Raw genomic sequence first — 23,345 nt, 5'->3', positions numbered from 1 at the left:
CACTTATGCATGGGTCCAGTTACATGTGGATTCTTTTTCAATACACTAAACATTCTCCTTAGATTTTTTCGTAATGTTTTCTTTTCTCTAGCTTACTTTATTGTAATAATACATATATGAAATATATCTCTTTTTATATTTTACAAAATATGTCTTAATTGACTATGTTATTGGTAAGGCTTCCATTCAACAGTAGATTAGTACTTAAGTTTTTGTGGACTCAGAAGTTACACATGGATTTCTGACTGCTCAGGGGGTCAGTGGCCCTAACCCCTGTGTTGTTCAAGGGTCACCTCTACAGAGGAAAAGACTAAGAATTGTAGCAAAGAATAATTAACAAAAAATAAAATGAAAATTCTCGAATTGAAAAGTAAGGTTAAGGAAATTAGAAAGTCAAACATGGACTCAACAGATTTGACAGAGCTAAGAAGAAAATTAGTAAAGATTGGCCTAGATTGGCCTGAAAAAATATCCAGAACAAAGCATCAAAGTAAAAAAGAATGAAACTGGGAGAGAAGGGACAAGAACCACAGGGGATACAGTGAGAAGGCAACATTTGAATAATCAGAGTCATAGAAAAAAAGAGACTAAGGCATAGAAGATAATGGCTGAGCATTTTTCCAAACTGACAAAAAATACAAAGTCACAAATCAAGCAGCTTTAAGAATGACCAACAAGATAAATAACAAAACCATACCTATGTAAACTAGGATGAAACTAGCAGAGAAGAAAAAAAGATAAAGAGAAGTCTTAAAAGCAGTCAGGGAAAAAAAGAGATTACTTGGACAAGAGCAAAATTAAACTGATGGCTGAACTCTCAACAGAAATTTGAAAGGTAGAAGAGAACGGAGTGATATCTCCAAGAGCTAAAATTCTGTACCCAGCAAGAAGAGTCCTCGAAAAAAAGGCAAAATACAAAAGCCTTTCAGAAAAACAAAAAACGAAGACAAATACTCTCTAGCAGATCTACAATCAAGGAAATCCATTGAGAGAAAGAAAACAATTCCAAATGGAGGCTTCTAGATGCAGAAAAGGAAAACCAATGAAAATACGAAATGTGTGGGTAAATCTGTATGAATACTGACTACATGAAATAGGAATATTAATGTCCCAACACATATATAGAATTAAAATACATAACAAAACAACAGAATGTAAGTCTGGAGAAGAGTAAATGAAGTTATTAAAGTACTTTAAGTTCTTTGCAGCTCATGAAACTGTAGAAACAGACTTCATAGATGAAGCATACATTGCTGTAATCTCTGATTTAAGAATAGTAAAACTGTGTAACTATGAAGCTTACACAGGTGAAAACATTAAATACAAGGAAGGAAAAATATATAGCATGCAAACACAAACCAAAAGAAAGATTATGTAGTTGTATTTCAGATGAAGCAGACCTTGAGGGAAAAGCATTAGAGACATTAGGGGACATTTTTTAATAATAAAAGTTTCAACACTAAATAAATATGTACCTAAGCATACACCCTCTAAATATATAAGGCAAAAAATGGCAACAATAAAAGGACTAGATGAATCCACAATTAGCTGTCAAATTATACCACAGATTTCCCATTGACAGAATAAGCAAATAAAAAATATGTAACGATAGAGCAGATGGGAAAAATTGTTAATAAACCTGACCTAAAGTGCATGAACATAGAGTACACATAAAAACAATTTTAAAAACTTACAATAATGCAGGTGTCAGCAAGTTTCAAAAGAATGAAGACATACAGAGAATATCCCATGATCACAAAGCAAACAAGGTAGAAATAAGTAACAAAAACATAACTAGAAAATTATCACGTACCAGGAAATTATTAAACAAACCTAAACAGCGCAAAGGTCAATTAAGGCACATTGCAAATTAGAAAATACTCAGAATAAAAATTAAAATGCCACATATCAAAACCTGTGGGATAAGCTAAAGTTATGCTCAGAAACTGTTTTACAGCTCTATTATGTGTATTTAAAAAGACAGAAAGGGGTGTCTGGGTACTGCAGTTGGTTAAATGTCCAATTTTTGGTTTTGGGTCAGGTCGTGATCTCAGGGTTGTGAGATCGAGCTTGGTGTCGGGCTCTGTGCTCAGCTCAGAGCCTGCTTGAGACTCTGTCTCCCTCTCCTTGTGCCCCTCACCCCCATGTTCTCTCTCTCTTAAATAAATAAATAAATTTTTAAAAAGGCAGAAAAATCAATGAGGTATTTGTAAGTGGTTACAGTAATACAGAAATAGTGATGGGAATATGTCTCAGCTCAAAGATCTTCCTCCTATTTAGTTTCTATTGTTTAGACAGAAAAGATCTAGGAATTCGTTCATCTAGGAATGAAGTAGATGAAAATATAAAGACTGAAAATAGTTTTAAAAGGTCAGATGTTTGGTTGAGGTGTCAGGAGTGGGAGATAATCCAACTCCCAAGATTCCCACAGAGGTTACGACCACGGAGAAAGAGGTTATCCATCAAAATAACACAATGAACCAAAGGCAGAAGAGCAAGTCTGCAAATTGGGTGGGTAATACTTACAAGCAATCTTCATCCTCAGTAGACCCTAAAAGACAAGCATTATTATCTCTACTTTACTAATGAGGAACTGAGGCAATAAAATTAAGCTGTCAGCCATAGATCTCACTCAACTAATTAGCAGAGTTAGAATTAAAACCCAAAACTATGTGATTCTAGTACTCTCTGCTATACTCTGCTTTTCACCAGGAACTCTGCTGGTAACATAAAGATCTCACTTATTCGTGGAACATAAGGAATAGCATGGAGGACATTAGGAGAAGGAAGTGAAAAATGAAGGGGGAGAAATCGGAGGGAGAGATGAACCATGAGAGACTATGGACTCTGAGAAACAATCTGAGGGTTTTAGAGGGGAGGCGGGTGGGGTGATGGGTTAGCCTGGTGATGGGTATTAAGGAGGGCACGTACTGCATGGAGCACTGGGTGTTATACGAAAACAATGAATCGTGGATCACTACATCAAAAACTAATGATGTATTGTATGGTGACTAACATAATAAAATAAAAATTAAAAAAAAAATGAAAGAGAAGATGAAAACAGATGGGTCTTACCTTCAAGGACTGCAGTCTAACAGTGAAGAGTGTAGACAGAGATTTACAAGTATACAGCATCTCCTTTCTACCTCATGAAGGAAACAGATCGACAAATAGGAATCCTCTCAACCTCTTCATGTGATGAGAATAATGATAGCAACTACAGCTAATAGGTTTGAGTGCTCACTACATGTGCCAGATATGTAAGCTAGCAACTATATCCTTCTACATACTTTTTACATAGATTATCTCATTTAATCATCAAACGACCAGACAAGGTAGATGCTATTATTATAACCAATTTACACATTAGGAAACCAAGGCCCAGAAAAGTTATACAGGTTGCCCAAAGTCACATAGCTAGGAAGCAGGGAAACTGGATTTAAAATTCAGGCAGCCTGACTGTAAATCAGTTGCTCTTTCCTACTAAGTTAAGTTTTGAGTTCCTAACACCTAACAGTTCCTTTTCTTTATAACAAAAGAGGCAGAAAGGAGAAAGTTTTCCTCCAATAGGAAGCCTTGATTTCTTAAAGCTTCTCTGCTTTCTCTCAACTTATCTACCCCTTTTCCTTTTCTTCCTACCCCCAGCAGGGACTTATTAGCTTACCTTTCATGAGCAATGTCAATTCACTTACCTCATCATCCTTCCAGCCTATAGGTCTGGCAAACTTTCCTATTTTCCACAGTTACTTTATCCATTTCCTATACCTGAACTTCTGAACTCTGCTGGAGCTCACATGTCCCATGAAGACCAGTGTCAAAGTTCTATCTGGGAGGTGGAAAGGTTCCTTAGCTAACAGCTTGAATACAGACACAGATTATGAAAAAGTACGTATCTTTTGAAGGCTCTGTACACATATAAAGGGAAAGAGAGGTATTAAGAAGAGGCTAGAGGTAGAACATAATCTTGAATGTCAAGCAAAGTATTTTGATTTTGAATCCTATAGGTAATAGAGAGCTACTACAGGTTTCTGGGAAGGGCAATGACATAAGAGCTGCTGTATGTCTCAGGCAGACTTAACCTATCCAAGTATCTACTTTTCTGACTCAAAGTTCTCTGCCCATCCAGGCAACACTTTGGGGCAACTTTTATGCAAACTCAGATAATGCGTTGGTCTTTTGGCTCTGCCATCTCAACACAGGGCCACTTAAGTCACAGCAGCAGGAGAACAGAGCTGCTGGAAGAGATTGCTAAATCTTGCCAGCAACCAGGGAAATCAAAATTTAAACAACTTTTCATCGGATTGGCAAAAAGAAAGCTTGATAATACAAAATATGGAAAGGCTATGGAGAAAAACAATATTCTCATAAATTGCTAATGGGAGTTATGGATTGGTATAGCACTCTGGAGAGCAAACATTAAGATTTATTACATTTAAAATACAAAAACCTATGACTCAACAGTTCCTCTTTGAGTATCTATCCTAAAAAAGCATACAGGTGTGCAAGGAGGAATATACAAGAACATTCATTACAAACAAAGTGTAAAAGTTTAAGAAAAATAATCGTCACAAGGAGAACGGCTAAATTGTTATAGCCTATTATGGATTACTGTGCAACAGTTCAAGGTATGAAGCAAATCTGTATAATCAAACTTGAATAGGTCTCCTAGCTGTACTGACTAAAAAAAAGTAACTTTCATGATAAATATAAGACTCATTTTTTTTTAAAGCATAAAAACATCATTACGTGTTTTCTGGGCACATATTCATCTAAGTTTGGGAGAAAAGATTTGGAGGAATATATACCATGCAATCAAGAGCAGTACTCTCTAGTGAAAGAGAAATATCAAGGCTGGTAGTCCAAAAGGAGTTTTAGCATGATCTGCAATATCCAGCTGAAATGTTTTACTTTGTATGGAGAAAACACTCCTCTATTTTTTATTAGAATGCCTTATGAGAACATGTTAAGTACTAATATACCTAATATATAAAGTAGAGCTGAGAATAAGCATTTAACCTATAAGCATCAGAAATGGAGTAGAAAGTGATGAATATTAGGTAACAAAAACTCCCAACATAAGAGCCTCTGTGGAAAGTTAAAAATGAATGGAAAGTGAAGTACTTCGGGGTGCCTGGGTGGCTCAGTCGGTTAAGCATCCGACTCTTGATTTTGGATCAAGTCACGGTCTCAGGGTCCTGAGACTGAGCCCCATGTTGGGCATGGAGCCTGCTTGAGATTCTCTTTCCCTCTCCATATGTCCCTCCCACCAACTCTCCCTCTCAAAAAAAAAAAAAAAAAAAAAGAAAAGGAAGTACTTCTGTGTTTTCACTCTACTCCGTTGAATGTGGCACTCATGCTCTTTAATCTCTGTGTGTATGTGTGTAAGCTTGAGTGAGTTATATGCAATCAAGAAACAGTAAGCAAATCAGTGATGCTGAGGTAGGGATGTATATAGGGAGATAGAGGAGATGAAGGGCCAGAAGTAGTATTCTTGGGTGCTTCAGATTTCCTGTATTAGAAAAAGGCTACTCAAAGAGCTTGAAACAAGAAAATGACTGGAAGAGATCTGCTTTTTAAAAATATTACTCCAGCATCATATAAGATGAAATGGAAGACAATCATATATATGGGAGACAGGAAACATCAATCAAAGCACAAGAAGACAGGGGCCTTATGAAATTAAAAGCAGATTTATAAAGAAGCTTCTAGGACTAGATAGAGTGACATGTCATTAAGTATCACCTGACAATGAGAGAGAACTGAAAATAGATTCTGAGGGGCATCTGGATGGATCAGCTGGTTAAATGTCTGCCTTCGGCTCAGGTCATGATACCAGGATCCTGGGATCGAGCCCCACATCGGGCTCCCTGCTCAACGAGGAGCCTGCTTCTCCCTTTCCCACTCCCCCTGCTTGTGCTCTCTATCAAATAAATAAAATCTTTAAAAAAAGAAAAGAAAATAGATTCTGAAGCCCCAAAACCCAGTTTGGAGTCTGTTTTAGGAAGACAATCTAAAATGTCTCAAAAGTCCTGAAAGAAATAGCTGTATATAACCACAGTAGCCTCGGGTATATTACACTAGCACTCTGCGTGAGGCAAATGAACTACAGGGGAAGCATGCATTCTTAATTCATTATTTTTACTAGAAGATGAGGGTTGGAGGGACACTGATACATGTTATCTCCCCACTGTAACATTTTTAAAACCAAAGAGCAGCTTTCAATCAATATTTGCACTTAACAGTAGGTTTATTAAAAGTCCAGATAGACTTGTTGAGAAAAGAGGAAATCAGTTTTAAGAATGCAGGAAACAAGAGTCACTGCACTGAATGAGGAGGAGTGTAGCAGAAGATAATGGGAGAAGAGTCCCGCACTGTCTAGTAAATGACAGCTAAGACTTTAGTCTGAATGAAGTCTGCCCAGAAGGGAGTAGTCAGCTGTGTCAAACACCACAGACGGGTAAAGTAAGGGCCAGAAAATGACCTGTAGATTTAGCTGTGTGTAAAAATGAAAATGAACACACTTCCTTGACCAGTGACCATAGGAGCACCTAAAAGAAGGCAAATAGAAGCCAAAGTGGTGATGCCTCTTCCACCCAGGAAACAGTCACTTTGGGTAAGCAATTTGAATACACCAGGAAGGTGAGCTCTCAATCACTCGAGGATTATCAACCTCCTGAAAAAACATCCAAACACACTCAACTAAGAGAAGACTTTAAACGTGAAGAAAGAGCTAAGCAGACAATGAGGGAAACGAATGTCATCCATGAAATGAAAACAAGTTATTAAACAAGAGTGGCTGTAAAAAGCATCACTAGAGATTTCAGAAATGATTAATGATGTGGGAAACAAAGGCATAAGAGAAATTATTAAATTTCCTTACTACCTACAGCCCACTGACAAGTCCTCGAAACAGGCAGAATGACATTCCTCTAGGGACTCAACTGCCTCGATGTTGACACTTTGCTAAGGGCAAAAGACAATCCTAGCGCAACCCCACCCCCCAGGATCCTGTAAGTCTACTTTAACATATAAAAATTTCTTTAGAAATTTCCTTTATCTCTAAATCTCCAAGATACATATTGGCAATCACCGCCCCCCGCCAAAGCATATGGCCCACTGATACACATCTGAAGGGTCTCAGGACTCAGGTTTTATTAGATGGTAATAAATGACTTTTTCCCAACAACAGCTAGCCCCTCAAGGTCCTGGAAACCTTGCTTCCAGAAGTCCACACTATCCCAAACCCCCTCGCAACCTGAAAGTATATAATGGGCCACTCTTCATGACCCCAGTGCAGCTCTTTCTGCCCATGGGTCCTGTCCCTGTGCTTTAATAAAACCACCTTTTTGCAACAAAGATGTCTCAAGAATTCTTTCTTGGCCATTGGCTTCGAATCCTAATGTCTCTCCTACATCAGTTAATACAATGATTACGTTTAGAAATTTAAAAGATGAAGAGCAGAACAGCAACTGGTCACAAATGGAGAATCAGTGAGCTAGAAGATCAAACTGGAAATGCATGAAGCGAAAATAAAGTTTGAAACAAATGTTTAGAGATAATATGGACAGATCCAGAGTTCCAACATTTGGAGCAGTAAGAAAAGAGTTGCAGTTTTCAAAAAATAAATTTCCCATAATTGAAGACCGATGGGAATCCTTTTTTTTTTTTTTTAAAGGTTTTATTTATTTGACAGAGAGAGACACAGCGAGAGAGGGAACACAAGCAGGGGGAGTGGGAGAGGGAGAAGCAGGCTTCCTGCGGAGCAAGGAGCCCGATGTGGGGCTCGATCCCAGGACCCTGGGATCATGACCTGAGCTGAAGGCAGGCGCTTAACGACTAAGCTACCCAGGCGCCCCGGGAATCCTCATCTTGAAGAGAGACTTGCAAGTACTAAGAAAACAAAACAAAAAATTAGATAATCCATAGTAAAACCTCATGGCATCAAGGATAAAAAGTAAAACCCAAACAAAACAAAACACAACTAACCACTGACAAGAAAAAGATTACTTAACAAAGGACTAAGGATTATAAGGAGCCCAGACTTCTCATCACCAACACTGGATGCGAGAGACAGCACATTAGCTTTTTCAAAGGCTAAAAGGAAAAGACTTTAGATTTATTATTTTATATACAACTAAACAATTATTTTAAAAGTAAATATAAAGTAAAGCATTTTGAACATACTAGGACCTAAAGTTCATCTCCTCCCCTCACCCCCTACTCTGGCTTCTAGAACTCCTTATTCTGTCAAGAAAATAAATTCAGAAGTAATGAAATCCAAGTAGTAGGGTGGGCAAAATACATGAATAAATAAAAACAGTAAGATGTATGAGAAAACCGAAAGAACCAAGTTTGAAAAATTAATCACAGGTTTAATGTTTGTGCATTCACAATCCAGAGTTAAAATTCCATCAGTAGTAACATGAGAGATGGGGGAAGGGGAAAAGAAGCCATACTCTTTCACTAATACTTAATTTACAAAGTACCAATCACAGAATCCTGCTCAGATAGTATTTGCTGGCATTTAACCAAACCTTAGAATCTGATTTTTAAAATCCCCCTTGGCTCTTTTATACTTGTTAAATCTTAAATCAAAAGCTGGTTACCAATACCACCAAAGGCTATTTTTTGTTGGTATTCTAAACAACCCCTATATAACTCATTCTTGATTTTCTTTGAAGCTTTTTCACTTGGTCTCATCCATTTCCCTTCTACAGGTTTTAAATCTTAGTAGTGTCACTATCAAGCATCAGCAAAGCGTGGGCCCCACAGGTGGCATTTGTACTATGGAGGCCACCCATGCCTTACCAGATAGTACAAATGAAGCATATACCTCCGTTTCTTTCCCTCTCTTTACATTTCAATCATTGTTTGCCAAATGGATAGTAAATTTAAATGTCTTTCCAGAAGCTGCGTTTAAGAAAGATATGCAGTGAGCTATCTTTCAGATAAAACAGTACACTACATGCTATCACAGTATTTCTCCCTTAGTCACTATCAGTAGAACAACCTTTAAACAAAGACATGATTTCATCCTAGGAAATGCTTCTATTGTACCTGTCTCTATTCAACAGAACCATAAAGAAATCTTGAAACAGCCAATGTTACAATTAAAGTGCTAACTAAAACATATAGTTTTATAAAACAAAAATAAAAACTCACACTTCTCTGGTTTTGTTCTGAAATTTACATAACAGGAAAGATAACTTGAGTGGCAGCAAATTTCAGCTCTACATAAACAACACTATTAACAACACAATTTATTAAATTACATTGTATATTTCCCTAAAACGTAGCATGTCCTGTTATGTAGCATTTTGCTTTTCTGGGAGTTAATGTTTGCTTTAAAAAACTGACAAATATAACAGATGCTATCTTAATGTCTCAAGCTACTAATGATTCACTTACTATTTTTAAAATGCTTAAGAACATAAAAATTTTTTCATATACTTTTCATACTAAGTATTTCCTTCATATTAGTTCACTGATGAAGTTATTACCCTGTCTTCCTAAAATTTTTATATAATAAAAAAGTGTAAATATAAACTAGAGATTAGACTAACACTGCTAAATACATCAACCATTTAAGGAGGCAATACAATAGTCAAGTTAAAGAGTATACTCACAGATAAGTACAGAACTAGCTATAACCAAATGATTCAGTCTGAAGACAGTACACCTCAAATGCATTACATTTTAAGTCTATAGATTATTAAAAAGGTATTTTTTTCAAATCCTCTTAGAGGTACATTAGGATACTTTAGAGATTCCTTTAAATTGAAAAACAAAATGGCCATGAGATTGAGCTTTTTAGATTGCTTTGTAATTCTTATTTTTAAAGTTTAGAAAATGTAAGAGCACAATAAAGCTAGTTTACAATTCAAAGTAGAATTTAAATTTAATAACTAGATTATATCCATCTCCAAGAAAATAATAAACATTACTTACTTTGGAGGCCCATGGCTGAAGACAATTGGCATAACAGCGAACAAGAAAAGCCATTTCCTGGGCTGGAAAGGGTAGTTTCCTTTTCAAACCAGAGCCACACGGATGAGTATGTTGACAAAATTCTGTTAAGTTTCTTTTTACAAATCACACGCCATTTGCAGTGTTATATAAAGGCAGCTTCTCCAAATCCCTTTCAAACTGAAATCAGGAGCTTTCAGTAGCTCAGAGTATTGTTCTAAATAACTGCAACAGTTTTCATCACAACGTTCACTTTTCACAAGCAAATCACAGTAAATCAAGATGTTTACATTTCTGGCTCAGTACATACAGACATACACATGCTTCCTCAGGCACCTGGCACAGACATGCACAGTGGTAACACACACAGTTAATACAATATCAATCAAAGTAAATAAGGCAACATGCACCAAATCTGTGTTCCTGGATTCTGAGAAACCTTTCCTTTCTGTAATACAGCTTTGTCTCTTCTTCAACTTATTTCATTCTGTAGAGCAAGCACTGCAGTAATTCTTCTGCATCAGAAGCAAACCAGAACACTGTATCCTTAAAATGAAAGTTTCTTCTTTATCTTCTTAATCACCAAAGGTTAAAAAAAAAAAAAAATCAACCGACGAGCAAGCAAATGATAGCTAGAAGATATATATGCTCTAACAGGTCTGTCCTGGAGAACGCCAGAAAATATCCAAAATTAAAATTTTCTCTTTTCACATGCACTATTTACAGCTCTGCAGAATTGCTTCTTGTTCTAATGCATCAGTAAGACAGTAATGTTGATCTAAGTCTGGCTTTTCTGGTTGAAAATTTATATATGATGACACAAAAACACTACATCTTCTGCTAAAACAAGACTATATGTTAGTGTCTTAATTCCTACTGTCCTTGCCTGTTTCACAGCAGCTCCCTAAGGAGAAGCTCCTATTGATTCCATGCTCTGCAGTAAGATGAAATATCTAATAAGAAGGAAAGAGAGTGGGAGGAGAATAGAGCTAAAAGGATGACATCACCTGTATAGAAAGCCTTCAGAAACTGCATTAGATCAATTGGCTACTGTATCTGCAGATGTAGCCCAAAAAGCAATTTACTGAAAACACACACACACACACACACACACACACACACACACACACCCTTCCATGAGACATGTCAGCAAGCTAAATTCTGTAGGAAAAAACTGGCTTAAAGCACCTCTCTATTCAGTTTTAAAAATCCATCTTGATTTTTAATTCTGTGCATTGATACAGAGCTTTATTTGGGAAGCTAGATTTCCTAATATTATTATTCAAATTTAACACAGTATTGTCCTCCCAAGGGAAAATAATTAGCACTGGTAAGATACTTGCATTACAAATGCGTAAGGCAGCCTTCTTCTCAGATATCACGTATGTTTGTTACACTACTGATTCAGGGGTTTCTGCTTGCAAAACTTCTTATTTATCAAATAACTGTTCTAAAAGGTATAACCTTCAGGATACTCTAACATTAAAAATACCAAAATTAGTACCAAAATATTTATGTAAATAGTATACTTAAATGGAAACAACAGAATTTCATTTTGCAAAGGCAAGATGAAAAACATCACCAGGCACAACAGCCGACTTGCAGCCTGTACCAACTCCTCTGAGGAAGAATCATCTATGCAATATGGTACTTTCCTGCAGCCCAGCACTCAATTCCTAGAAAGACACAGGATGCCAGTAAAACTCAAAAGGAATTAGTGAAGAAAATTATTATACCTGATTAAAAAATTGAGCTTGGACTAAAAAGTAATCATTTTTCTATAAAAATTCCAGAAAACAAACTAAATTTTGCCACACCCTGTCTAATCTGAAAACACAATTCCTCTAGTATCCGCCCTTACTCTTCACACTTCTGCCACAAGGAATCTATTGCAGATACTCCTATAAAGAGTTTGCACTTAAGGTTGTAATGGTACCTCCCAATGGCCAAAAAATGACATAGTTTTCAACGATAAAATGCTTAGTATGTCCCCAGACAGCAAAATTATGAGAGTTACAATCAATGAACAAAGCAAAGTAATACAACTATTTTGCTTTATTCACCTAACACTATTTTGAGGGCAGGAGATGTGCAGCTTAGGAGGAGAAATTATTACCTGAAAGATGGGTGTTATTACAAAGGATTCCACTGTCAAAGAAACATCATGTCATTAGCCCCACCAAAAAAAAAAAAAGAGTTCTTTAATACCTCTGGGCAAAGTATGACTCACTTTCTGAACAATACTAAGCTGCCAGTCTGAATTGTGCTGTTACTATAAAACTACAATTAACTTTAGTAAAGCTAAATATTATTCTGAACAAAAACAAGCCATGCTTTCAAAATATGTGATCACTTACGAATTTAGGTTTTCATAAAACTTAAGAATTATACTTTTGGTGAAAATTTCAAAAGAATACATGCAAAAAATTTGCATTTAAATTAAAATTAAATCTCAAAAATACGAATAAGCATGACTAGCTTTCCAAACATAAAACATGGAAAATATAGACAGGTTGATTTTCAAGCACCAATGTATTTTTTCAATTTAATTATTTTAAATAAACTACAATGCGTTGGAGTTTCAACACTATGTAAAGCGTTCAAGAATAAATTAACTAAAATCTAATTTTGATCATTCATTTTTTTAAAATAGAAAAATGATAGCAGGCACTCTATGTAAATGAAGCCCAACAATTCCTAAAGATAAATTTCTAAGACAAGCCTTTTATACATAAACATTAGTAACATGACTCAAGAGTATTTCAGTTTCATTGGCAGATAATAATTACATTCATGTACGGTACCAACAGGATAAATTATAACCAAATCAAAAACAAAATCATAATGGTCATTTTTCCCCTTTTTTATAATAAATCATGCTGACAGCACACAAAGGACCTCAAGCTGAGCAAGGGAGAGCCATCTCTTAGCTGCTTTAAGAAACTGCTGCCCCGTGTGTGAAATGCAATCCACTAAATGCCATATGTTAGAAACTACTGTAGTAAACACCAACTCAGTAAAGGAACAACTCTCTTTTCCTTTAGTGTGGCCTGTAAGTGAAGATGACATCATCCTTTTCCTTGTTCTACCAATCATCTCATAGTATCTGCCATCCAGGGGAATTGTATGGTGAACAGAGCATGCAGAATCCCCCTGTGCAACAATACCATGAAAGAAACACACGGGCCAAATCCTATATTCAGCCTATGAATCCACCAGCATTCTGAGGATATGCTAGACCACATGATTTCTTCAGGGGGAAAAAAAAAATGACATAACCTCCTAATTAACGAAGGAAGAAATAAACATCTTTTGAAGAGAAGTGTCAGTAATTTGTCAAATAACTAAAAATATGATTAGGTGAATAAACACTTTTTCACTCCCATCATTTTTAGAATTTTATTGTGATCTCATTCCATTATCTTACCAATTCAAATGAAGTAATTGCAGCAAGGGAGAGTGCCCTGATCTACACATTATCTAGGAACCATCACCACAGGATAGCCATTTAAGAATACATTTCCCCTGCATATGAAATGCCATGATGTTAAGCCACATAAGATGAAATCTTTGGCTTCAGAAGGATCCGCCGCACTACCATAAAATAAAGCAATCAACGTATGTTGGCTTTGCAAAGCTTGAAACCATTACAAAATATATTTATAAAAATGTAAATGCTATGTAGTTAATAATTAAAATTTATGTTAACTGTATAAACTACCTCTAAACAAAAATACAAACTAAAACATCTGAAATACTGCATAGAAAACCAAAAATGAGGTTCTGATAGTTACCAAACTATACTTTTTACTTAATAAACAACACGGGGGGGGGGGCCGGGGAGGTCATCAAGAATAAAGTTATCAGAGGATATACATTCTAGACATTATATAAAAACAAACAACAATAACGAAAACCAGATTTATAGTAATCTCAGGCATAGTCACACTGTTTATTCCCCACCTGCACAGTGAAATATCGTAATTACAACTTAGAGAAACCAAACTCAAAAGCAGGTAAAGAACAAAAGAAAAATTATGTACTTTCACAAAATAAAATAAACAGGCCCTTCGTTTCTCTATTTTAGCTGTAAGCATTTGGTCTTTAAAATATAAACTGTTAAGTGTGCTGATTTATATAGTAAAAACACTTTAATCCTTTTGAAGAATGAATGACCCTTTAATGTCAGAGAGGAGCATATAAGCCCTTGGAAAGGATCGTAGCAAGCTTTCCCACCTCTTCCTCACCCCCTGCTTAACTTGAACATTTGAAATGAATCTTCATTAAGTTATCAGACACGATTAATTCTAATTACTGGTGCCCCTCAGGAATTCCTCCTTTCAAAGTGCATTCTATCTATTGCTCAGCCTTTCTGAAAAAAGGAAAGCCAGAGTATCAACATTCTCCTCCTATTCTTCTGTAAGAAAGAGTGTGCTTCAAACACACTATCATCTATGTCCACTAAATGGTCAGCACCATGCTGTTGAAAACCCTGCTAAAGCTACCAGCAGGACACATAAGCACTATGAAATATGATCCTTCCTTAGGGAGTGATCAAGGAAGAAAACGCAAAGGAGAGGGAAGCCTTCATCATCAACTAAGGTGATGTAAGCTTCTATAATTAGAATCAGTGAAACCAAAGGAACAATAAAAAGGCACACCATGCTTCCACTTTCCCCCAAACTGTGAGTTATAGGAGGCATTTTTCACTCATTCACTCACATACACATACAGGCAAATAAAGAATACATTCTACATGTAATCAGTCAAGTGTGCTACCGAGCAAAGCTAATGTGAAGTTTTAAAATAGTAAAAGTTTTAAAATAAAAACGAGGTCTACCCAATAATTAAAATAGAGCAACATACAAACATACCTGGAAAAACAAATCTCATTTGAAAAATTAAACTATTGAGAATATGGTCTCCACCTGTAGATTCTGGAATATATTTGAGACCAACTTTAAATCACTTATCTAATTTTAAATACTGCATTTTCTAGTACTATAAAAGCCAAATGCTGAATTCAGCATAGTTTCTGAACAGGTAACAAATCAAACGAAATGGCAATAACAATCAGCATTTATCTGTTTGCTATGTCTCAGTAGTCATTACTCCTCCAATTGGAATGCTCTTGAAAATCATTACCTTGGACCACTGGTATACATTAATAACAGTTGCTTCAAAAAATCTTCAAAAGAGCTTTCGTTAGCAATTATTGTATAAAGCGTTTCAAGTATGTTAAAAAATTTCTCCAATTCTGGTTCCCTGGGCAGATCCAGAGCAGCATGCCCTGCCCTCCTTGAGCTCCCAACATTCCTGAAGTTCAAAAAAAGTGAATGATACTTTCTTAAAATGACTAAGATAGCAATACTTATGCAGAGCTATAAAAATAATTTTTATATCCTTAATCCAGTAATTTAACTTTCACGAATCAATTCTAAGAAAAAAATCTGAGTCCATTTATTCATACGAGTTGTCTATAATAGGGGAAAAAAGCAGAAGCTTCATGAGAGTATTTTGTTATATAACGTAATTACTATTAAAAATATTTTGGGAAAAATTTAATTGCCTGAGAAGTAGAAAGGTAGGATATATAAATATCCAGCATTATCTAAATTAGAAGATCTGAATTAATCAAGGTACTTTTCAAAATCACTAGCAACACTAGCTATCTCTGGGTTGAGGATGACAGGAAGTTTCCTTCTTAACGTTCTTCTATGTTTTTACATTTCTACAATGAGCATTTTTTTCACAAATTTTTTTTTAAGATCTGCTCCCGGTAGGCATTTGTCCTTAGTTTGATTCACTATCACCCCTTTGCTTTTTCTCTATTTGTGGACTCATGACCCTCTAAGTAGGTGCAAGAACTTCCTATCAAGATTTCTATATTATTACCCAGAAGGCAAATGGGAAGCAAAATTCTCCTAGGAGACGTTAGACACTCACGAATAAATAGAAAAAGTCCTCTTCCGTAATTAAGATGCAAAGCACCATAAAGAATACACTGTCCAGAGCACTGTGGTACCCTTATAAGAGAGGCCTCACAAAGCTCCCTAGCCATTTCCATCATGTGAACAGACAGTGAGAGCTCAGAGAACCTTCAGCAGAACCCAAACATGCCTGGACCCTCATCTTAAAATTCTTGCCTCCAGAATTTTGAGAAATAAGTGTGTGTTATTTACGAGCCACTCAGTCTACATTATTTTGTTACAGCAGCCTGAATGGACTAAGACAACCTCAAAGAGATTTCAGCAATCAAATGTTTAGACCCAAGTCCTCTAATCTCTAATTTCTGCTGAGCTTGGCAGGGGACAGGATCCTAATTTCCTACCGGAGGAATGGCTTGGTCAATAAGACACACACAGACTCTACCAAAGCAAAACACACTCTGCTAAAAAAAACTTAAGATATCACACGCATGGCCAAGTGGAAGAATACAGCCATTATTCAGTGTACCAACATAAAGGTGATTAAGTGATCTGGTCTTAATAATCAACTGTCCTGACAATTATGTCTTAATCTTGCTAAATATGCTCTGAATCCAAACAAAACAATCCAAACAAAACTGCAGGAGAGCAGGGAAAGTGAGGCACAATCACAGAGGGAGCTGTTTGCTTCCTTATAATTTGTGCGCCTAAAATCAACCAGTAGATTCCAGAGTACCATACCATGACTACTTTCCTAGAACAATGGACTGGATAGAAAAAATATATATAAAGAAAGGTGAGTAAAAGGAAGCCCTCTAAATTTAAGACCATGACCCATGATGCTGCCATGAAATCCTCTTCCTAGGTGTCCTTTTGGTAAGTGTTCGATGGCTCCACTTATATGCAGGTATTATGATGGATAGAGAGAAAAACAAGGCTAATGGCTTATGCTGTGCCTGAGAATGTAAAAAGCACCATAAGCAATATAGGGGACAAGAAAGAAAAAATTATGATGTAGTCTACTGTGGAACTTAGGATCTAGTTAAGAGAAGGTAACACACACACCAAACACCTATACTGTTATTCAAAAATACAGCACAAGAAATGAGAAATCAATAAAAAGGACTTATAATTTCATAAAGGAAGTACCGAAACACCAACAAGATTTTTCAGAACTTTGAAGAATGTCCTTGTTTATATTTGGGTTAATACTGTTTACACAAAAATGAGCATGAATGTTTTCTGATATTATGGAGACTGATTTCAAGATAAATAAAGGCACACTTGGTGCTTGACCTTGGTGAAATCAAAATACTTCCTCCTTATTGGTCCTGCCTTAATTTTACCATTTAACTTCACATATATACCAACATTAAAAATTCAAATCATTACATCTGAAAAATGTTCACCATTATAGGCTATTTAAAACATCGCAATCAACTTCATGTAAAAAAATACAGACATTTGAGAAATTCTTAAGTTATTAATTTTGTTTTCTGTTATCTTTGGAGCAGAGCCAAATTATATGAGCACACTGCAGGTAAGTATAACATCCTATGGGACCAATGAGAAGTGCAATCTATGAATAGGAAATGTTATGAAAGACTTCTCCAAAGAGATCAATGAATTAATGAAGTCTTGGGAGCTGAGCAGGACTTATCAAGAGGACATAGTAGGAGGCCATTCTAGATAAAAGGAGCAAATGTTAAAATTCAAATTGATTCGTTAAAGACAGAATTACCTTAGGTAAAGGAGCCTACAAGAACCTTTAGGGGAGGTGGGGAACCACAGGACCAAAGAAAGGGACCTCCAGCAAAATAATGGGGCCAGAAAGCTAAAACGATAAACTGGCGCCAAATGAGGAAGAAATTTAAAAACAATTCTAATCTTGAAACTTTTTAAGTCAAAGAATTTTGAGATACATTTCTAACATATGTAACTTATTTACAAATTATATGTATCCCTAGCAAAAATATTTTGTGTTATGAAATATACACAAATCCCCAGAAATTTAAAAGGATAAGATAATACTACATATAAATATAAACTCTATTTTCTTCCCATGTCCTAGGGACTGTTTTGTGATCTACATCTTAAGATATTTGGGCTAAACTACTGCCTTGCTAACTACTATCAGAAAGAAGACCTTCAAATCAGTAATTCCAAAATCCAGTCATCAGTTTTGGGCAGACACCCCTGTCATCATTTAATGGGATTCTAGCCACTGGTTGTGTACTGTAAAGCAACTTCAGTGACTTTCATATACATTTAGTTACCACTTTATCTTTTAAGGTTGGACAAAGAAAATACCTTGTTTCAAGTGAGCTACTGTGAATAAACACTACAAAAAAATTGGGTGGGGGTGGGAGCAGTGGTAGGCTAAATGCTGGCTGTCCTAACTTCAAGCCAGCTTGATATTTCTTTTTCCTACTTTTACTTTCCCTTTGTTCTAATTCTTTAGCTTACTTCTTTTTTATTATATCAATATACTTAAATATCTTGGTAAACACATTTTATATTCGGGTATAGAACAGATAAATAGGAAAATTATTTTATAAGCAACAACAATAAAGACTGAGTATAATAACAACAACAGGAATAGAAACTGCTCACATACTGAATAGTTTTCAGAGCCTCAAACAATAGGCAGAACTTTCTATAAAAAATCTCTCATTTAATCCTTTCACAAATTTATAGGTTACTTATCAAAAGAGATGTAGGAAGGTTACACAATGTGCCCAAAGTTAAGAGAGGTATCTAAACAAGCTGATGCAAAAAAAATGCACCCTTATTTTCCTTGATAGGCAACAAGCTTGGAGGGTACAATGACAATGGTTCCCATTTTCAAGGCAAGTATATTCTGATGGGAGAAGTGGACATCTGAAGAAACTATCACAATGTAGTCTAATGAACGGTCACAAGTATATACATGGAATACTGTGGGAATGCAGAGATGTGTACCTAACCCCTCCCAAGGGAAAATCACGGAGTCCTCCCATGAAATCATATGGAATTGAGTCTTCAGGATGACTAAGTTAGTGCCAAGAAGACAAAGCCTAAAACAGCATTCTAAGTAAAAGGAACTGCAGATCTAAGAGATATATATACAAGCAGGTTTCTTACTCCTCAACACACACATACACATATACTGTATACAGTATATACACATATACAGTAACCATCTTGTAATATATGTATATCAAATCACTTTAAACTTACACAGTGTTATATATGTAAATTATATCTCAATACAGCTGAAAATAACTAAAAACATGGATCCTTCAAGGATCAGCAAATTTGTTCAGCATGAATAAAAAGCAGAGAATATGCAGGAAAAAGGAAAAGACAAAGCTGGCGAGGTGGACAAAGTCCAGACCTTGCTGTCCAATCTGGTAGCTACTAGCCACATGTGGTTACTTACACGTCAATTACTTGAAATTAAAATGCTAAATTAAAATCCTCAGTCATACTAGCCACATCTTAGGCGCTCAGTAGTCACTTGTGGCTAGTTACTACCACCAATTTGGAAACAGATATAAAATCAGAGAGGAAGGAGAAAATAATCTTGAAATCAAATAAAGTGATTAATCGGATATCTTTTAATGAAGAGATTATGAGACACTTTCCAATTTAGAAAAACTTTTCCACATTTTTTGTTTTTTTAAAGATTTTATTTATTTATTTGACAGACACAGCGAGAGAGGGAACACAAGCAGGGAGAGTGGCAGAGGGAGAAGCAGCCTTCCCGCTGAACAAGGAGCCCGACACAGGACTCGATCCCAGGACCCTGGGATCAGGACCTGAGCTGAAGGCAGACGCTCAACCGACTGAGCCACCCAGGTGTCCCTCCACATTTCTTAAAGTAAAAAAATACTGCTTTTATAGTGAAAGTGGGGTGGGGGAGTATGGGAGATGCTATATTGCAACAGTTTTTTTTTTTTTTTTTTAAGATTTTATTTATTGATTTTAGCGACAAAGAGAGCAAGTGCGAGCAGGGGGGAGGGACAGAGGGAGAGAGAATCCTAAGTAGACTCCCCAATGAGCACGGAGCCCAACACGGGGCTTGATCTCAGGACCCAGCGGAAATCAAGAATTGGATGCTTAATCAACTGAGACACCCAGGCGCCCCAATGCTATTACAACAGTTCTAGAAAGAATGACAGTGAACACTAAGGCGATGACATGATGACATGGGGAAACTTAGACTATGAGTGTGCAAACATGTTCCATGTTCTTTAGCAACCACCCCTTAAGACAGGCAGACCCAATACTACCAACCTCATTTTTTGAGGTACAGCAACCAAAGCACTAAGCGTTTAGACAAAACGCCCTAACCATACAGTGAGTAAGGAAGAATTCAAGACAGATGGCTCATGTAAATGCTAGACTATTTTCGGTTGGCATAATTACCCATCTTACTCTCACTGAATATTATTCCAATCACCTTCTTGCTATTTCTCAATATGAAATACACCTTCCTCAAATATATAAAATATTCTGAGAATATTCAAAAACATTTAAATTTGTTGAAAACTCTGAGAGCAATACCCAAAGGAGTTTCAAAAATGTTACTGTTATAGAAGTGCTCTTTTTAACATTAAGAACAAAAAACCTTTCACTTTCACATTAAAATTACGGTTCTCATCATCTTTATATAAAGCAATGTATGACAAAACCACGAAATAATCCATAAAAATAAACAATCTTTTGGGGCGCCTGGGTGGTTCAGTTGTTAAGCATCTGCCTTCGGCTCAGGTCATGATCCCAGGGTCCTGGGATTGAGCCCCACGTCGGGCTCCCTGCTCAGCGGGAAGCCTGCTTCTCCCTCTCCCACTCCCCCTGATTGTGTTCCCTCTCTCACTGTCTGTCAAATAAATAAAAAAATCTTTTTCAATCGTTCTAAGCATTCAATTAGAGAATAAAACATGAGAAGTCTTTAGTATACATAAAACTGTGATGTACAGGTTGTATACTAATAATACTTATGACAAAGACAACAGTAACAAAAAATTCTGTACATCTTTAAGAATTTCTGACCTTCAACATTTCAGCAAGGAAAAGTTGATGATGGTGAGCAAATGAAAAAAGAAACTGTCAAATCTGTACTGCTGTCTACAAGAAAAAAAATGATTCCTTTTGATCTTTCTCTCTGAATTGCTGACAGTAGAACAAAAGACCTGAAAGACCCTAGGGTAGCCATAAAGCCAATTTTCTACCGGATGTTTTCACAAATACTAATTAAGATTTTTGCTGCAAAGCATCCTTTATCTAGACCAACTATCACTATGTAGGTATTTAGACAGACACACAGGTTTTACATACAGGTGACATTAATGAATAGTAAATGAAACCTCTTAAAACCTTTCCCAAGTTGCCTGAAATACATCTGTTTTAGGGGAAAAAAAGCAAACAGAAACTATTAATTTCAAGAAATAGCAAATTTACGTAACATGACCAAAAATCCTTTTCCAACCCAGTCTCATAGTTAATAACTACCATGAATCAACTTAGTTCTCCCCTCTGCCAAATTCCTGACAGTACTTAATAGGGTAAGTACTTAAAACTAGCTACACAAACGGGCGCCTGGGTGGCTCAGCCGTTAAGAGTCTGCCTTTGGCTCAGGTCATGATCCCAGGGTCCTGGGATCGAGCCCCACATCGGGCTCCCTGCTCGGCGGGAAGCCTGCTTCTCCCTCTCCCACTCCCCCTGCTTCTGTTCCTGCTCTCGCTAACTCACTCTCTGTCAAATAAATAAATAAAATCTTAAAAAAAAAAAAAAAGAACTAGCTACACAAATGTTTATATCCAACAATGCCACACTTCACTTAGAGTCATCAAATGCACAGAATCTCAAGCAGTTTGCCTGCTACTCTTTCTGGTCTACACAGGAAACCAACATATCCCCAAGAGGACAACTTTCAGCACACATGGGAGTTAGAAGTACATGACTCGGGAGCATAAGCCATAGCTACCTAGAGAAAATGTAGAATTTGCCTGGGCTTCAAGACAGGACACCAAAAAAGTCTCAGAACACACTAGAGCTGAGACTGGAGTAAGTGATCAAAACATACATACAAACTATGCACTGTAGCTCATATAAGGAAAACCAAGTAACACAATTAAAGGTAATAATTTTACTTCTCAGAATTTTTCTAAAGAAACCAACATATGGACAAACGTAACCACAAAGATAATTAGCATCTTATTTTTTTTTAAAGATTTTACTTATTTGACAGAGAGAAAGAGAGCACAAGCACGGGGAGCTGCAGGCAGAGGGGGAGGGAGAAGCAGGCTCTCCCCTGACCAGAGAGCCTGATCCAGGGCTCGAACCCAGGGCCCTGGGATCATGACCTGAGCTGAACGCAGATGCTTAACCGACTGAGCCACCGAGGCGCCCCAGCACCTTATTTTAAAAAAATAAAAAGAAAAAAAATCTCAATGACCAAATATTGGAAGTATGTAGATTATGGCAATTATTATAGTGGAGTACCATGACACTCTTGAGGGTAATGTAAAAAAAAATTTTTTTTAAGCATTCAAAGATGTTCACATCACACACGTAAAAAAGTTATCATATATTTAAGTTTTAAAAAGCCAAAAAGCTTACATTTGTATCTCTATGTGGAAAAAAAACCTTTACCCAAGAATATATGAAATGTCATCAATGGTTACATAACTGGGCAGTATGACTAGTCAATGTTTAATTTTTCCAAAACAGACACATATTACTTGTACAATAACGCAAACATGTTAGTTGAAATTAATTCATTATGGGGAAATTTATTACATAAAAAGATTTTTACATAATAAGAACAGGAAATGAACTTTGTGTGCCTCTAGATGTGGCAAACAAAAAAAAATTGGGGGACTATTTCATGTTACTCTTTGTTGTTAGAAATAGAATGTATGGAGCCAAAGACATAAGGCAAATGTGACTAAATCCTTAGAGCTGCCTTGAATTTAACATTTATTCCACTATACACAATTCCCTATATAATCCTTATTCTTAACATGGAAGGAGGAATTTGTTTTGACAACCAAATGAATTAAACATACCCTTGGGAGTTTTGCTGCAATCAATCTCTAAACTGTTTTTATATTTTTGGGGGGATCATGACTTCTTTGAAACTGATAAAATATCCCTGGATTTATTCTTTCTTAGATTATCCTTACTTTTTTTTTTTAAGATTTTATTTATTTATTTGAGAGTGACAGAGAGAGACAGAGAGAGCACGAGTAGGTAAGAGGGAGAAGCAGATTCCCCTCCAAGCAGGGAGCCCGACATGGGGCTTGATCCCAGGACCCTGAGACAAAGACAGATGCTTAAATGACTGTGCCACCCACGCATCCCTATCCTTCTTGATTCAAATACTTTTTAGTTTAAAATGAAGTTCTCTACAATTACAAAACTGAAGACTTCTGGAGAAACAGCTTATGTTTCTTCTAGTGTTAC

General features: G+C 36.3%; 1 protein-coding gene across 7 annotated transcripts in view; it reads right to left on the bottom strand.

The window, feature by feature from the left end:
* RAPGEF6 (Rap guanine nucleotide exchange factor 6) overlaps window positions 1–23,345 on the bottom strand; it is a 196,634-nt gene that overhangs the window by 97,610 nt on the left and 75,679 nt on the right. The window contains exon 1 of one of the 7 annotated variants that reach the window (XM_032425420.1): window positions 9,949–19,092. The exons of the other annotated variants lie outside the window; for them this stretch is intronic. Coding sequence (XP_032281311.1) covers window positions 9,949–10,002 — 54 coding nt within the window. The 5' untranslated portion in view covers window positions 10,003–19,092. Of the gene's footprint in view, window positions 1–9,948; window positions 19,093–23,345 lie in introns of those variants that run through there. 7 annotated transcript variants of the gene reach the window in all.

Source organism: Phoca vitulina, unplaced genomic scaffold, assembly GCF_004348235.1.
Source record: "Phoca vitulina isolate PV1807 unplaced genomic scaffold, GSC_HSeal_1.0 scaffold32, whole genome shotgun sequence".
Classification (NCBI taxonomy): Eukaryota; Metazoa; Chordata; class Mammalia; order Carnivora; family Phocidae; genus Phoca; species Phoca vitulina.
The sequence above is the reverse complement of the archived record's forward strand: the minus strand, read 5'-3'. Positions and strand labels throughout refer to the sequence as shown.